Source organism: Ranitomeya imitator, chromosome 5, assembly GCF_032444005.1.
Source record: "Ranitomeya imitator isolate aRanImi1 chromosome 5, aRanImi1.pri, whole genome shotgun sequence".
In the NCBI taxonomy this organism is placed as follows: Eukaryota; Metazoa; Chordata; class Amphibia; order Anura; family Dendrobatidae; genus Ranitomeya; species Ranitomeya imitator.
In genome coordinates this window covers 33040487-33059516 of record NC_091286.1, presented here as the reverse complement: position 1 = coordinate 33059516, position 19030 = coordinate 33040487, and the positions used below count along the sequence as shown (strand labels likewise).

General features: G+C 44.7%; 1 protein-coding gene across 2 annotated transcripts in view; it reads right to left on the bottom strand.

The window, feature by feature from the left end:
• The window catches only part of PTPN14 (protein tyrosine phosphatase non-receptor type 14), a 100583-nt gene that overhangs the window by 39106 nt on the left and 42447 nt on the right, over positions 1-19030 (bottom strand). Inside the window, exons 4-5 of one of the 2 annotated variants that reach the window (XM_069768504.1) lie at positions 8574-8677; positions 4931-4995 (exon numbers count right to left, since the gene is read on the bottom strand). In XM_069768504.1, the coding sequence (XP_069624605.1) occupies positions 4931-4995; positions 8574-8677 (169 nt within the window). Of the gene's footprint in view, positions 1-4915; positions 4996-8573; positions 8678-19030 lie in introns of both variants that reach the window. The other variant, XM_069768503.1, reaches the window with a different exon arrangement.

Genomic DNA, 19030 nt, shown 5'->3' with positions numbered 1-19030 from the left:
GGAAACAAATGTGTCACCTGCAAGACCGTGCGGCTGATCATAATGGCCGCATGGTTATGCAGGTGAAGCCGCAGTTTCTGAAGGATCACAGGGCCATTGCTGTGTACAGCCACAGCATGTCCGCTGCACGTGAACTCAACATTAAAAGGGAATTTCTGGGATCATAATGGTGGTCTATCAATATCAGATCGGTGGCACTTCCACGGATGAACTAAATAAAGAGGGTGCACACACTCGTGTAAGTGACCACAGCACTTTCTACTAGCTGATCGGCAGGAGCGCAGAGAGTCGGTACCAGCAATCAGATTTTAATAAGTTTTCAATATTATAGATAAAAAAAAAAAAAGAAAAAACTATAAAATAAAATAAGAAATAAAATCTACTGTTATTTATACAGTTCATCTCTTACAAATCACAAATTTCCCTTATACTGGTAAGAAAAAAGAAAAAAAAAAAACAAAAAAAAAAACAATTTTCACCTACAAAATAACCTACAAATAAATGCAAGGATACATAACACAAAATATGTTAATTGGATGATTTTTTTTTCCCAAGGTTAATGGCTAAAAAAATGGCATCATCTGATCTTTAAGTAATCAGCGACTCTCTTACATTTGTCTCTTATGTTATCAGGAAAAAAAAAAAAAAAGCACCACAACGGGTGGATCAGACTACACAGGGATTGTTTGTTGTCTGTAACCATGGAGACACACAGGTCTGCAGAGCAGCTGTATGCAGAGAGCTTTTTATTATTAAAAGTATGAAAATAAAGGCCATATAAAAAAAGTATAAATAAACGACTAGATTTAAATCCTTTAAAGTAGGCAGCTGCTTTGTTACTGCTGTGTAAATAGCGTCCTATAAAAGGATCTCCAGCGCGTTGACATGATTTATGAGGATTAGAATTTACAGAGATAAACATCTTGACTGGATTGCACATACGGCAGCAAAATAAACTTGACCTTATCTACCGGTCGTGGTTTCAGGATCTAGTAAGCACGAGTAGATTATGCACTAATTGTTGCAACACGTTTCACATTCTTCTGCACTTTTCTCCACCACCACCCTCAAATATTCAAAGTTTCGGGCTATGTAAAACAGTTTCGGTCTTAGGGGTGCACAATATGAACCTGTTGTGCAGTAAGCTGCTACATAGCTTTGGAAGCCAGCAGTTTTGAGGCTAACAGCCAGCTGATTTTGTAAGATTTTGCCTTGTCAAGTCAACAAGTCAAATATTCCCCCCACCGCAGGAAAAGGTAAAAGGTAGGTAAAATGGCAGACCTTTAGATAAATGGCCAGGCGCATAATTCATTATTTTTTAAAATTTATTAACACACATTGGCTTTCCGTGCAAATTTTTGTAATAGTTTATTAACGATTTATCAACTGAACGAAAAATCTGCGGCTTTGAAATTCAACATGCTCGATCCTCCGCCTTCCCCTATGAGGTCATGTGGATAAAAATCAGGAAACTCGCATACAAATCACATGGTAAGCTGGTCCAAAAGGGATCAATAGGTTTGGCTTAGTGATCAAGCCCAATTTTTGAAATCTGATCAGTGTCAATTTATGGGGTAACAACTCTGGAAGGATTCAAGGCATTCCAGTGATTCTAAGAGATTAGTGGCGTTTTTTTGTGACACGTGGTACTTTATAATACTGGCAAATTTTGATCAATTAAAAAAAAAAATTTAACAGTTTCACATTTTGAAAGTAGATAGCTAAGGCTACGTTCACATTTGCGCCGCTCCCGGCTGCGTCGGGCGCAGCCGCGGCGACGCACGCGCTATACGCCCCAATATTTAACATGGGGGCGCATGGACATGCGTTGCATTTGCGTTTTGCGACGCATGCGTCGCTGCAGCGCATGCGTCAGGGCGCAGGGAACACAGCATGATGCAGTTTTTCCTGCGCCCAAAACCATGCAAAAACCGACACATGCGTCGCAAAACGCAGCGTTTGTGCATGCGTTCATATTTGCATTGTGCGTTGCGTCGCCGACACAGCGCCGCACAACGCAAATGTGAACGTAGCCTAACAAATAACAGAGAACCTTTGATAAATGCCATTTTTCAAAAGTTTTCTTTTGTATTGGTAGGATTAAAAGTTTGATTTGATGACTGTACTTTTGATATGCGCCTCAATTTTATGCAGTTCATAGAATGTTAGAGTTGGACGGGACCTCCAGGTCCTTGGTTTAGTGAATCCTGCATTGAGCAGGGGGTTGGACACCATCTCAGGCAGATGTCTGGCCAGCCTCTGTTTGAAGACTTCCATTGTAAGAGAACTCACCACCTCTCGTGGCACCCTGTTCCACTCATTGATCACGCTCACTGTCAAAAACTTTTTTCTAACATCTAATCTGTATTTTCTTCCCTTTCAGTTTCATCCCATTGCTTCTCGTGTTTCCATGTGGAAATGAGAATAAGGATGATCCCTCTACACTGTGACATCCCTTCAGATATTTGTAGACCGCTATTAAGTCTCCTCTTAGACTTTTTTTTGCAAGCTAAACATTCCCAGATCTTTAACCGTTCCTCGTAGGACATAGTTTACAGTACACTCACCATCCTGGTCGCTCTTCTCTGAACTTGATCCAGTTTTTCAATGTCTTTTTTAAAATGTGGAGCCCAAAACTGGACACAGTATTCCAGATGAGTCCTGACCAAGGAGGAGTAAATTATATATCCTAGAAGTGCGTTTGCCTTTTTTGCTGCTGCATCACACTGTTGACTCATGTGCAATCTGTGATCTATTAGTATACCCAATTCTTTTCACACGTGCTGTAGCTTAGTTCTATTCCTCCTATTGTCATTTTCGTTTCTTGCACAGATGTAGAATCTTGCTTTTTATTATTATTATTTTATTATTTATATAGCACCATTAATTCCATGGTGCTGAACATGGCATTTATCCCTGTTAAATACCATTCCATTAAGGTACCGTCACATTAAGCGACGCTGCAGCGATATAGACAACGATGCCGATCGCTGCAGCGTTGCTGTGTGGTCGCTGGAGAGCTGTCACACAGACAGCTCTCCAGCGACCAACGATGCCGAAGTCCCCGGGTAACCATCGGGTTACTAAGCGCAGGGCCGCGCTTAGTAACCTGATGTTTACCCTGGTTACCATTGTAAATGTAAAAAAAAAAAAATATACACTACATACTTACATTCCGGTGTCTGTCGCGTCCCCCGGCCTCAGCTTCCCTGCACTGTGTAAAGCGCCGGCCGTAAAGCAGAGCGGTGACGTCACCGATGTGCTCTGCTTTACGGCCGGCGCTGACACAGTGCAGGGAAGCCGACGCCGGGGGACGCGACAGACACCGGAATGTAAGTATGTAGTGTTTTTTTTTTGTTTTTTTTTTTTAACATTTACAATGGTAACCAGGGTAAACATCGGGTTACTAAACGCAGCCCTGCACTTAGTAACCCGATGTTTACCCTGGTTACCAGTGAACACATCGCTGGATCGGCGTCACACGCCGATTCAGCGACGAAATAAAGTTCCAGACTTTCAGCTCCGACCAACGATGTCACAGCAGGATCCTGATCGCTGCTGCGTGTCAAACACAACAATATCGCTATCCAGGACGCTGCAATGTCACGGATCGCTATCGTTATCGTTCTAAAGTTGCTCAGTGTGACGGTACCTTTAGTCACTCTCCATTGTTCAAGCGTATCTAGATCCTAGTTGTTTGCCCTTTGCGCCCCGATTTGTTGTTTAATTAAGTATTCACTTCTTTCACTATACCATCTACTGACCTATTTTTTTCGGTCTTCTTTGTTGGTTTTGCGCTTTTGTTTTTTGATGAGTGGTCTCCCTCATTATGATCCTGGGTTTATATGCACACTCATATACTATTTAAATGTCTATTATGGGATTTACATTCATTATTGTATGTGCATACTTTTACTTCACCCTGCCTTTGATTTATCTTAATTAAACGTTTAGCAACTACTAAGGCAGTTGAGAAACTTATGAAGTGACTTTGAGAGGCCTATATAAAACTGGAAGAAAAAAAAGTGATAGTTTTAAAACCTACATACCTCAAGATTATTTTAAACTGATGTCAGCAAGTTTGTGAATCTTTCCTACGCTTCCCAGGAAGTAACATAACATTGAAAAAGTGGAACAAAAAAATATTTTTTTTTTTCAGTGTTACTAAACATCCTAACAGGCCACCATAGTAGTCTTTACTTGGCCTTGGACATCTGTAATCGCAAGGTGCCGGTGGGTTTAAAGATGGAGCCTACTCCTTCTGTTAACAGTAAAGATGCTACTGGAGCTATTGACAGCAGCATCAACGGGGGTCATAGTTCCACCATTAGCGCCATCATTCATTGTGGCAGATGAAACAGGTTTTCTGCTTTAGCATATAGCTGACAAAAAAAAAAAAATGCATTTTGCCCACTGAGTCAGCTTTTCCGTCCTGATAAAAAAAAAAAAAAAGACATATTGGCGATCACTAGTTTCTACCAAAAAGGTGTGAATGTCAGACAGGAAACTTTTCAGTCCGTCATTCCATCCCGCCACGAGTATAACATGGCTGTCCGTTAACTATAGAAATCAAAATGGGACATATTTATCAAAAAAAACGGTCTAAAATTTAAAGAAGTCTGTTCCCCATAGCAACCAATCAGAGCCCACCACACACTTGAACAGAGCTGTTTAAAAAATGAAACCTGTGCTCTGATTGGTTGCATTGGAAAACAAAGATGGCTGACAAGAAAAACAACGTCTTGTTTCCCACAGCAACCAGTTTGTCGTTTTGAAAATAGCTTTGACAAACTGAAAGCTGCCATTTGGTTGCCATGGGTGACTTTTTTTTGGGGGGGAGAGGGCGGGGGGGGGGTAGGCATATACTGAATACTCTGAGGGCAAAAAAACAAAACACAAATGTATAAAAACGTACAGTGTGGAAACATACCGCAGGAAAAAGCATGTACTCTGTGAGGAAGTCATGTCTCTCAAATGGATAAGCCTTAGATTCCGCTGCAAGACAAAACAAGTCCTCCTTCATTATCACACACAGAAAGCTATTTGCAAATGTAAAGTCGCAGCCGAGGCGGCAGAAACACTAATTACCTGACCAATTACACCTACTAAACGTTAAAGAAACAGTACCCCGAAAAATAAACTGGGCCACAACCAAAATTAGGAGCAGAGAGTGAGCAACATATCACAAGGGAGCATATTTTTGCTACACACAAAACTTCCTGTCAAGGAACACTGCATATAAACACCTTGGAACGTCATGGACCCCTTAAAAGGGGTAATTCCTATCCCAATATGTAACAGGTGTAATAATAATATTAGCAAGTACCTCTAATTAGAAATGTAGTATAGTTTTTCTGATTTGCCATGTCTTTTTCCTCGTGTGCAGGTATAGCAGGACCTTAGGTATCCCACGGTTACGACCACTGATATAGTGACAGTGGTCATAACCATGGATACCTAAGGTTCTGCAATGCTGATGCTGCTGCTGCTGCTGCAACTACTACATATTGGGATAGGATTTTGGAGATGGGAATACTTTTTATTAAGGACAAGGCGATGTTTCTCTTTTTAACTTGTGGGTTTTTTTCTCCTGGTCTTTAAATAGAGTCATGAAATTATATTTGTCCATTCACCTTTGTGTATGAGGGCATTTTTTTTTTTTTTTTTTTTTTTAGGGAACCAGTTGTAGTTTTAAAGGAGACTATTCATTTTACAATATAAACGTTCTTTAAAGGAAAAAAAAAAAAAAACAGCTACAATTGAAATCAGAAAATATACTCGAGTATAAGCCGAGATTTTCAGCCCAATTTTGGGGGCTGAAAGTCCCCCTCTCGGCTTATACTCGAGTCATACCCGGGGGTCGGCAGGGGAGGGGGAGCGGGGGCTGTCTTATTATACTCACCTACTCCTGGCGCGGTCCCTGCACGTCCCTGGCTTCCCCGGCGCCCCAGCTTCTTCCTGTACTGAGCGGTCACATGGTACTGCTCATTACAGTAATGAATATGGTGCTCCATCTCCCATAGAGGTGGAGCAGCATATTCATTACTGTAATGAGCGGTAACGGTGACCGCTCAGTACAGGGAGAAGCTGCCGGCGCCGGGGAAGCAGGGACTGCACAGTGCCAGGAGCAGGTGAGTATAACGGGGAGGGGGAGCGCTGCACGATATTCACCTGCTCCTCGTTCCGGCGCCGCTCCGTCTTCAGCTGTGACGCTCAGGTCAGAGGGCGCGGTGACGTGGTTAGTGCGCGCCCTCTGCCTGAACGTCAGTGCAAAAGTGGAGAAGACGCTGAAGATGGAGCGGCGCCGGAACGTGGAGCATCTGAATATTGAAAGTGCCGAAGGCCTGAGCGACGGAGAGGGGAGTATGATTTTTTTTTTTTTATCGCAGCAACAGCAAATGGGGCAAGTGTCTGTATGGAGCATCATATGGAGCATAATCAACATTTGTGCAGCATTATATGGGGCAAGTGTCTGTATGGAGCATCTTATGGGGCCATGTGCAGCACTATATGGGACAGTTGTCTGTATGGAGCATCTTATGGGGCCATGTGCAGCACTATAAGGGGCAGTTGTCTGTGTGGAGAATCATATGGGGCCATATCGTTTGAGCAGCACTACATGGGGCAAATATCTTTATGGAGCATCTTATGGGGCCATTATTAACCTTTGTGCAGGATTATATGGGGCATATTTTAATATGGAGCATCTTATGGGGCCCATCATGAACTGTACGGAGTATTATATGGGGCTCCTGTTTCAATATGGATATTCAAAAACAATTTTAACCTGCTGATGTCTGAATTAATTTTACTTTTATTGGTATCTATTTTTACTTTTGACATTTACTGGTAGCTGCTTCATTTCCCACCCTAGGCTTATACTCGAGTATATATGGTAAATGTAATTAGACCAGTTTTTTGGGATGGGTTTTGTTGTAGAGCTATTTTTGATCAGTAAAAAATGAGAACAGGATTCTTCATGTCAGTACAATAGTGAAATATTTCTTTTTACTTTTACGGCTTAAAAAGTTATTTGCAGATTGTAAAAAAAAAAAAAAAAATTGTAAAAAATATGTATTGCATTTTCAATTGTATTGGATTTCTCGTCCACTGTATAGAGCAGTGAAGAGCTGCAGAAGGCACGATGCAAAGGTGGGGGGAAGGGGGGTAGAGGTTTTTTTTATGTGGGGCCCATTATACTGCATGGAGGACTATGTGTGGCCCATTATACTGCATGGAGGACTATGTTGGGCCCATTATACTGCATAGCGGACTATGTTGGGCCCATTATACTGCATAGCGGACTATGTTGGGCCCATTATACTGCATGAAGGACTACGTGGGGCCAATTATACTGCATAGAGGACTATGTTGGGCCCATTATACTACATGGAGGACTATGTGGGGCCCATTATACTGCATGGAGGACTGTGGGGCCCAATACACTCCATGGAGCACTATGTTGGGCCCATTATACTGCATGGAGGACTACGTGAGGCGCATTATTCTGTAAAGAATGATCAGGAAAAACTTCCTCAATTGTTGACTTTTTTTATTTATGTATTTTTTTATTAACAGGGTCAGCCCGCGACCATGTCAAAGTTTTTAAATTTGTCCCTCTCTGTATTGGAGTTTGACACAGACCTGAAGAACATCAAAGACTTCGGCCAAGAACTAGACTAGGCTTGAGTCTCTGCCCTGCATATTTTGCGGCTATTAGACAGCCAAAAAGCATGTGGGGATTGCCAGTGTATGGCAGGCAACCCCGCTTTGTTTTTTTTGGCTGTCTAACAGCTGCAAAACATGTGGGGGTGAGACTTGAGCATGTCGCTCGAGCACCAACGATGCTTACTTGAGTAGCGAGAACTTTCCCTCATCACTATTAAGAGTGCATCATTCTCATGGTAATTTTTTTTTTAATTAACAGTCGGAATAAAAAAGAAACATGAAAAACAGCAATTCTGCAACAGTCTCATGCATTTTGATTTTACGGCATTCATTCTGCAGTATAAAATGACAATCTCACTTTATTCACTTACAATGTACCAAATTTATATATCGGTCAATGTTCTGCTACTTTTCTAAAAAAAAAAATATATATATATTTTTTTTTTTTGCGTTTTTATGACACTTTGGTAGAGATTGATCGTTTTTTTGTCAGAAAACTGGCATAAAGCACTTCCCAAAAAAAATTACAATTTTTGCGCAATGCAGAATTGCAAAAACATTTTGCAAATTTTGGAAGGTTCCAATTTGAAGCAGAAGAGTCAAAATAGATGAACCTGGTGAGGGCCATAACATGGCTATGCCCGCCGGCCAAATTCAACAAAAGTGCTTGAGCTTCCTATGTCAGAAATGCTCCTCCAGGACATGATCGGAGTACCACCATTTGCAGTGAGGTGTATGCCAATGAAAAAATATGCCAAATTCATTAAGTGGCGTGCACCACTTAGTGAAGGGCTTGTAGACGTAGGATGCACCGAATTCATTAAGACTGACGTGTGCAATACCAGTCTTAAGCTTTTGGCCCCTATTCCTTAAAATAAAATTTACGAATGGGGAGGTATCATTACCTTGCACAGCTAATGCAGCTAGTCGTATGCACTGATCCACAGTACATCGCAAACGGCCATCAAGCACATCCTTCCTTAACTGGAGGTAATACTGGCACCTAGAACTAAAGGCAAGAGAGTAAAGTGTTAGAAAATGCCACCAGCAGGGGGCAGCTTACACAGTCACTATAATAAAGGGGCACAGGGTCAAGCTTTCGGAGCACCTTTATGCTTAGTGTGGGGGGGGCCTTTAAGTTCTGTACCTGCTATTATGAACATTAGTTTTCCAGCTTTTGCTTATACCCAGCAGCCCTACCTAAAGAAGCAGAGATGCAGTGTAAAGAAAGGAGGGTCTGGTAATAGCAGGTGACTCCTCAGTATTCCTGTAAGTAGTTTTGAGCTGTGGCTCCATCTTGACTACGTCCATGTGGCAGTCGGCCCCTGTAATCCACATCTCGCCTGTATGTGTGATGCCACGCTCTGCAGCGACGCCGACAATCACACAGATACTGATTACAGAAACATCTTATGCGCTGCTCTCCTCCTCCGACGAGACAGGGAGATTCTTATAAGAACAAGGACACGGTCTCCAGAAACTTTTCATGTGATTTCTATTTTGAGAACAGAACATACTTTACTAAAATCTGTCCTATTATTCCAGCATTTTCTAAGATAAATTATACTCAAACAACACTACAAGATCAGACGTTATGTTCCAAAAACACGTACACAGCATTTTATAGTTATTTTTTTATGTACATTAGCTAAAGTCATAAAATTACTTATCCTGTTCTGATCCCGAGTTACATCCTGTATTATACTCCAGAGCTGCACTCACTATTCTGCTGGTGCAGTCACTGTGCACATACATTACATTACTGATCCTGAGTTACACCCTGTATTATACTCCAGAGCTGCACTCACTATTCTGCTGGTGCAGTCACTGTGTACATACATTACATTACTGATCCTGAGTTACATCCTGTATTATACTCCAGAGCTGCACTCACTGTGTACATACATTACATTACTGATCCGGAGTTTCATCCTGTATTATACTCCAGAGCTGCACTCACTATTCTGCTAGTGCAGTCACTGTGTACATACATTACATTACTGATCCTGAGTTACATCCTGTATTATACCCCAGAGCTGCACTCACTATTCTGCTGGTGCAGTCACTGTGTACATACATTACATTACTGATCCTGAGTTACATCCTGTATAATACTCCAGAGCTGCACTCACTGTGTACACACATTACATTACTGATCCTGAGTTACATCCTGTATTATACCCCAGAGCTGCACTCACTATTCTGCTAGTGCAGTCACTGTGTACATACATTACATTACTGATCCCGAGTTACATCCTGTATTATACTCCAGAGCTGCACTCACTGTGTACATACATTACATTACTGATCCGGAGTTTCATCCTGTATTATACTCCAGAGCTGCACTCACTATTCTGCTGGTGCAGTCACTGTGCACATACATTACATTACTGATCCTGAGTTACATCCTATATTATACTCCAGAGCTGCACTCACTATTCTGCTGGTGCAGTCACTGTGTACATACACTACATTACTGAACCTGAGTTACATCCTGTATTATACCCCAGAGCTGCACTCACTATTCTGCTGGTGCAGGCACTGTGTACATACATTACATTACTGATCCTGAGTTACATCCTGTATTATACCCCAGAGCTGCACTCACTATTCTGCTGGTGCAGGCACTGTGTACATACATTACATTACTGATCCCGAGTTACATCCTGTATTATACTCCAGAGCTGCACTCACTGTGTACATACATTACATTACTGATCCTGAGTTACTTCCTCTATTATATCCCAGAACTGCACTCACTATTCTGCTGGTGCAGTCACTGTGTACATACATTACATTACTGATCCTGAGCTACATCCTGTATTATACCCCAGAGCTGCACTCACTATTCTGCTGGTGCAGTCACTGTGTACATACATTACTGATCCTGAGTTAGCTCCTGTATTATACTCCAGAGCTGCACTCACTATTCTGCTGGTGCAGTCACTGTGTACATACATTACTGATCCTGAGCTACATCCTGTATTATACCCCAGAGCTGCACTCACTATTCTGCTGGTGCAGTCACTGTGTACATACATTACTGATCCTGAGCTACATCCTGTATTATACTCCAGAGCTGCACTCACTATTCTGCGAATGGAGTCGGAATGCACACACTATTTCACTAGTTGGTATTAGAACCGGACAACCGTATGTGGTCAGACAACACATAGCTTAAGACGCAGGGTTTTTCATACTGTAAAGTTGCCTGTATAAAAATAAAGAACAGAAAAAAAAAGCTGGCACTAAACCTGGGAAAATGTTTGGGAGATTTTTGTTCTGAACCTTGCAGAATTGTGAATACAGCTCTGGAATATACGGTAATACGGGCTGTAACTTAAAATATTCTTATTAAGGGATTTAAATAAGTTAATTGTATATCTAAAGTAGTGATGAAGGTGGACGAGGGCTTTGGTGTCATCTTCTGAAAGCAGTTGGTAAACGATTCCCTAATCACATGAAGCAGAACAACCACAACAAGCATCTGTGGAATCTGATACAGACTGGCGCTGTGCGCAATTACTGTGGGAGCGACCAGGAATGCCGGCATCAGGGAGGTAGAGCGGACACACAGCAGCCTCAATGGTCTACTTCACAGGTCAGGAGCTCCGCATGTCAGCTCTTCAAGGTAAAGACAGAAAAATATGTAGAATTGAGAGTCCTCAGTGGTTGATACCTTTTAATGGCTAACTGAAAAGATGGTAACAAATTACAAGCTTTCGAGACTACACAGGCATAGACTAAAAGAAATTCTGAAGAATCACATATTTATGCACAGCACAGGAAAATGCCATAGACAAGACAGGTGACGTGAAGTAGAATTACCATTATGTGAGTGATGAACAGTTATGTCCATAAATATTGGAAGAGTTCATAGATAAGGGATGTTTTATCGTCCTCTTATTGGGGTCTGGTTCAGTTATGATGACCCCACATGGTCTGAGGAGCAAATTCCTTAGTTAATGTAAAAAGACAAATCCATGCGACACATTCATTCCTGCACTGAGAGTGTCAAATGTCATCAGCAGCTTATATTCCCAGACTCTTCTGTCTCTCAGATTTGAAGCTACCTTTTAATGAATGAACACCTTGGTCGCCTCAGAAAGACCTTTTTGAATCGGGGCTACCATCCAAGAACAATTGAAAACCAGATCACAAGAGCCACCAGAATATGAAGGAATCACCTGCTACATTACAAAGCTAAAGAAGAAAATAACCGGGTACCTCTAGTAGTTACCTACAATCCAAATCTGGAGGTGCTAAGGGGAGCTGCACGGAAATTACAACCTTTACTGCAAAAAGATGCCTGATTACAATCCATTTTTCCAGACCCCCCACTACTGTGTTTTAGGCAGCCCCCAAATATAAGAAGCATCATTGTCAAGAGCTCCCTGTCTTCTCCAACAGCTGCAGGAACCTTTCCTTGCAACCAGAAAAAATGTAAAACCTGTCCATTTATAATGACCACGGACAAGACAAAGATCCCCAATTCACATCAAGACTGCAAGATACCAGGTACTTTCAGCTGCGTCACTTCTAATGTGGTGTACCTAATTATTTGTACTAAATGTCCAACTGGGGGTCTGTATGTGGGAGAGACAGGGCAGAAACTGAGAACAAGAATGAACTCTCATCGCCATACAATAAGAGAAAGAAGAATGGATCTACCTGTGGCAATACATTTCTGTCTCCCAAATCATAACATTATGGACATTAAAAAGGTACTGTATATACGAGTATAAGCCGACCCCCCCCCCCCCTAATTTTGCCACAAAAAAACTGGGAAAGCTTAATGACTCGAGTATAAGCCTAGGGTGGAAAATGCAGCAGCTACCGGTAAATGTTAAAAATAAAAATAGATACCAATAAAAGTAAAATTAATTGAGACATCAGTAGGTTAAGTGTTTTTGAATATCCATATTGAATCAGGAGCCCCATATAATGCTCCATAAAGTTTATGATGGGCCTCATAAGATGCTCCATATTAAAATATGCCCCATATAATCCTGCATAAAAGGTTAATAATGGCCCTATAAGATGCTCCATAGACACATTTGCCCAATATAATGCTGCACAAACCTTGATTATGGCCCCATAAGATGCTTCATACAGACACTTGCCCCATATACCGTTAATTATGGCCCTATACAGACACTTGCCCCATATAGTACTGCACAAACGTTATGGCCCCATATAGTGCTGCTCAAATGTTATGGCCCCATACAGACACTTGCCCCATATAGTGCTGCACAAACGTTATGGCCCCATATAGTGCTGCACAAATGTTATGGCTCCATAAGGCTAGGTTCACATTGCGTTAGGGCAATCCGTTTAGCGCAATGTATCTAGAGGGATCGCGTTTGCCGATCCCGCTAGCGGAGATCCCCGATCTGCGCTAGCGAGGAACGGACCTCAAACGCTGTAAGCAGTGTCCGAGGTCCGTCCGAAAATAACGGCACATCGCTAGCGCGTGCCGAAAATGGCATGCACTAGCGAGGCGCTAGAGATCAGAATCACATTGCCGTCAATGGGTGCGCTAACGGACCCGTTGCATGGCGTTAATTGCGACAATTTCGCCATGCAACGGAGTCCGTTAGCATTAACGCAATGTGAACCTAGCCTAAGATGCTCCATACAGACACTTGCTCCATTTGCTGTTGCTGCGATAAAAAAAAAAAATATTCACCTGCTCCTCGTTCCGGCGCCGCTCCATCTTCAGCACTGACTTTCAGGAACAGGGCGCGCACTAACCACGTCACCGCGCCCTCTGACCTGAGCGTCACTGCTGAAGACGGCGCAGCGCCGCAATGAGGAGCAGGTGAATATCACGCAGCACACCCCCTCCCCATTATACTCACCTGGTGCTGTGCAGTCCCTGGCTTCCCCAACGCCGCAGCTTCATCCTGTACTGAGAAGTCACCGTTACCGCTCATTACAGTAATGAATATGCGGCTCCACCCCTATGGGAGGTGGAGCCGCATATTCATTACTGTAATCAGCAGTACCATGTGACCGCTCAGTACAGGAAGAAGCTGCCGGTGCCGGGGAAGCCAGGGACCTGCAGGGACTGTGCCCAGAGCAGGTGAGTATAATTAGACAGACCCCGCTCTCCCTCCCCTGCCGACCCCTGGGTATGACTAGAGTATAAGCCGAGAGGGGGACTTTCAGCCCCCAAAATTGGGCTGAAAATCTCGGCTTATACTCAAGTATATACGGTAGCTTCAAATCTCAGAGAGACAGAAGTGTCTGGGAATATAAGCTGATGATGACATTTGACACTCAGTGCAGGAATGAATGTGTCGCATGGATTTATGTCTTTTTACATTAACTAAGGAATTTGCTCCTCAGACCATGTGGGGTCATCATAACCGAACCAGACCCCAATAAGAGGACGATAAAACATCCCTCATCTATGAACTCTTCCAATATTTATGGACATAACTGTTCATCACTCACATAATGCTAATTCTATTTCACGTCACCTGTCTTGTCTATGGCATTTTTCTGTGCTGTGTTGTGCATAAATATGTGATTCTTCAGAATTTATTTTAGTCTATGCCTGATGAAGAGACCTGAGTAGTCTCGAAAGCTTGCAAATTGTTACCATCTTTTTAGTTATCCATTGACTCTCAATTCTACATATTTATCTATCCACTGGCTAACACGGTACCAAGATATATATTGTTCCTGTATCAAGGTAAAGACAGAAACCAGAGAGGAGACAGGATGTAACTAAGGATCAGTAATGTAATGTATGTGCACAGTGACTGCACCAGAAGAATAGTGAGTGCAGCTCTGGGGTATAATACAGGATGTAACTCAGGATCAGTAATGTAATGTATGTACACAGTGACTGCACCAGCAGAATAGTGAGTGCAGCTCTGGAGAATAATACAGGATGTAACTCAGGATCAGTAATGTAATGTATGTACACAGTGACTGCACCAACAGAATAGGGAGTGCAGCTCTGGGGTATAATACAGGATGCAACTCAGGATCAGTAATGTATGTACACAGTGACTGCACCAGAAGAATAGTGAGTGCAGCTCTGGGGTATAATACAGGATGCAACTCAGGATCAGTAATGTATGTATGTACACGTGATGCAGTTTTGTTTTAGGACAGATTCCTTATACATTGGAGTTACACCATATTATGACAGATTCGCTGTGTAGACATGTTTGTGTATCAGGTGTATCAGACCCTGTCAGACATCTGGTGGAGCCGATGTGACTGGCGCCCAGAACACCAAGCAGTCAGCCTCCTCGCCCTGTGTAGTGCCAGCTCCCTCTACTCCTCGCCCTGTGTAGTGCCAGCTCCCTCTACTCCTCGCCCTGTGTAGTGCCAGCTCCCTCTACTCCTCGCCCTGTGTAGTGCCAGCTCCCTCTACTCCTCGCCCTGTGTAGTGCCAGCTCCCTCTACTCCTCGCCCTGTGTAGTGCCAGCTCCCTCTACTCCTCGCCCTGTATAGTGCCAGCTCCCTCTACTCCTCGCCCTGTGTAGTGCCAGCTCCCTCTACTCCTCGCCCTGTATAGTGCCAGCTCCCTCTACTCCTCGCCCTGTGTAGTGCCAGCTCCCTCTACTCCTCGCCCTGTGTAGTGCCAGCTCCTTCTACTCCTCGCCCTGTAGTGCCAGCTCCCTCTACTCCTCGCCCTGTGTAGTGCCAGCTCCTTCTACTCCTCGCCCTGTGTAGTGCCAGCTCCCTCTACTCCTCGCCTTGTGTAGTGCCAGCTCCCTCTACTCCTCGCCTTGTGTAGTGCCAGCTCCCTCTACTCCTCGCCCTGTGTAGTGCCAGCTCCCTGTACTCCTCGCCTTGTATGGTGCCAGCTCCTTCTACTCCTCGCCCTGTGTAGTGCCAGCTCCCTCTACTCCTCGCCTTGTGTAGTGCCAGCTCCCTCTACTCCTCGCCCTGTGTAGTGCCAGCTCCCTCTACTCCTCGCCTTGTATGGTGCCAGCTCCTTCTACTCCTCGCCCTGTGTAGTGCCAGCTCCCTCTACTCCTCGCCCTGTGTAGTGCCAGCTCCCTCTACTCCTCGCCTTGTATGGTGCCAGCTCCTTCTACTCCTCGCCCTGTGTAGTGCCAGCTCCTTCTACTCCTCGCCCTGTGTAGTGCCAGCTCCCTCTACTCCTCGCCCTGTGTAGTGCCAGCTCCCTCTACTCCTCGCCTTGTATGGTGCCAGCTCCTTCTACTCCTCGCCCTGTGTAGTGCCAGCTCCCTCTACTCCTCGCCCTGTGTAGTACCAACTCCCTCTACTCCTCGCCCTGTGTAGTGCCAGCTCCCTCTACTCCTCGCCCTGTGTAGTGCCAGCTCCCTCTACTCCTCGCCCTGTGTAGTGCCAGCTCCCTCTACTCCTCGCCCTGTGTAGTGCCAGCTCCCTCTACTCCTCGCCCTGTGTAGTACCAACTCCCTCTACTCCTCGCCCTGTGTAGTGCCAGCTCCCTCTACTCCTCGCCCTGTGTAGTGCCAGCTCCCTCTACTCCTCGCCCTGTGTAGTGCCAGCTCCCTCTACTCCTCGCCCTGTGTAGTGCCAGCTCCCTCTACTCCTCGCCCTGTGTAGTACCAACTCCCTCTACTCCTCGCCCTGTGTAGTGCCAGCTCCCTCTACTCCTCGCCTTGTGTAGTGCCAGCTCCCTGTACTCCTCACCCTGTATGGTGCCAGCTCCCTCTACTCCTCACACTGATTCTGCCCTTCTACAACCCATCAGCAGATGCAGAGCAAACACTGGAGATCTCCGGCAGCCGCTCAGGAATCTTACTGTTTGTCTTTGCAGGGATGAACACAGTGGCCTTTTAGGGTGAAAATCCAACATTTGTTAAAAATAAACTTTGCTCATGAGCGGAGCAATGTGAGGCCAGTAGCGGCACGCCGGCAGCGGAGGAGGCCGCAAGCTGCAACCTGAATTTCGCTCTGCAGCCTTGAACTTCTGCATTCGTTACTCCAAATTACAGGGAGCGGACGCCAGCACCGCAGCACAATACATTCCCCCGCCGCAACCTATAATTTAATCAGGGCTAATCCCAAATAGCAGGAGAATCAGGGCATGCAGAACACCAGCAGAACCTAAAGAGCAGAGGACTACCCCGCCCCCGCACACGGCACCACCGGGACTGCTCACTTTGTGGCTGATCACAAGCGCAATAAACACAAGTCATCTCATCCAGAGGCCCAAATAACGGGGCAGCCAGGACAGCCGAACATCCAGGAATTAAAAGGGGGTTTCAAGGCATTATTGCTGTGTAGTTAGAAAGTTGTAAAACTTTTAGCAAACTTTGTGGTTCAGTTTCTGGCAGCTTTTAGTACGCGATTGCTGTCAGTGAATGAAAACACTCGTCTGCAATCAGAGGCCGTAATCCTGTCCGTAGCTAGTCCGGCTCTCAGCGGAGACGTGGATACAATTGTATCCAGTGTGCACAATGCTCTGTGAGCTCATCCGCCTGGATTCCACGCTGATACTTTGCAGTAAACTACCAAAGAGATTTAATGCAGCTTCTTAAGGATTTGGCTTCTAGAGCATGAGCAATCGCGGATTATCAAGGCAATGCTCTGTGAGCTAAATACATCTCTGATGGTTCAACTACAATGTAGCAATCGGCTGAGCTCACAGAGCATTGTCTAGACCAGAAACATTTCTATCCATTTCTCTGCTGAGAGAAGGACTATAGTATGGACAGGATTACAGCCTCAGAACGTAGACGAGTGTTTTCATTCACTGACAGCAATCAGATGCTAAAAACTGGCAGAAATGGAACCAGAAAAGTCCATTAGAAAGCTCCGAAACATTATACAGCAGAAAAGCACCTTTAAACTCCCAAATATACAAATATCCTCACGGCTCCTACACACATTTTTTATTAAGATACAGCTACTAGGGAACAAAAAAAGTTTTCCAAAACCCCTTTAGGAAATCTGCAGCTTTTCAACTCCTCCGCGAACATCCGATTTCCTGGAGGAATTTGCACTATTTTTTTCTAGTGAAATGAACTACTGACCACTTCTCTACTATATAATTGTCTGAGGGTCATTTCCGTCTTTCTGTCACAGATATTCATTGGTCGCGGCCTCTGTCTGTCATGGAAATCCAAGTCGCTGATTGGTCGTGGCAAAACGGCCATGACCATTGCCACGACCAATCAGCGACGGTCACAGTCCGGTGGCAAAATGGCCGCTCCTTCCTCCCCGCAGTTAGTGCCCGCTCCATACTCCCCTCCAGTCAGCGCTCACACAGGGTTAATGGCAGCACTAATGGGCCACGGTGTAACACACTCCGGTAACGCTGCTATTAACCCTATGTGACCAACTTTTTTACTATTGATGCCGACTATGCAGCATCAATAGTAAAAAGACCTAATGTTACAAATAATAATAATAAAAAAGGTTATCCTCACCCTCCGACGTGGCGCGCTGTCCTCGGCAGTGCAAGCGGCAGGTTCCGGTGCCAAGGATGCTATTTGAGAAGGACCTGCTATGACGTAATGGTCATGTGACCGCGACGTCATCACAGGTCCTGCGCTCATACCAACCCTGGGACGGTAACCGCTCCATTCATTGCGATCTTGCGAGATGACGACATACGGTCTCGAGAGACCACAATGCACTCTTGTGACCGGAGCGCGCGAGGAGCATCGGCGCAAAGCGGGGGCCAACGGAAGGCGAGTATATAACTATTTTTTATTTTAATTCTTTTTTCTAACAGTGATATGATGCGGGCTGTGCAACATACTGCGTGGGCTGTGCAACATACTGCGTGGGCTGTGCAACATACTGCGTGGGCTGTGCAACATACTGCGTGGGCTGTGCAACATACTGCGTGGGCTGTGCAACATACTGCGTGGGCTGTGCAACATACTGCGTGGGCTGTGCAACATACTGCGTGGGCTGTGCAACATACTGCGTGGGCTGTGCAACATACTGCGTGGGCTGTGCAACATACTGCGTGGGCTGTGCAACATACTGCGTGGGCTGTGCAACATACTGCGTGGGCTGTGCAACATACTACGTGGCTGTGCAACATACTACGTGGCTGTGCAACATACTACGTGGCTGTGCCATTTACTACGTGGCTGTGCCATTTACTACGTGGCTGTGCCATTTACTACGTGGCTGTGCCATTTACTACGTGGCTGTGCTATTTACTACGTGGCTGTGCCATTTACTACGTGGCTGTGCCATTTACTACGTGGCTGTGCCATTTACTACGTGGCTGTGCCATTTACTACGTGGCTGTGCCATTTACTACGTGGCTGTGCCATTTACTACGTGGCTGTGCCATTTACTACGTGGCTGTGCTATTTACTACGTGGCTGTGCAATATACTATGTGGGCTGTTATATACTACGTGGCTGTGCTATTTACTACGTGG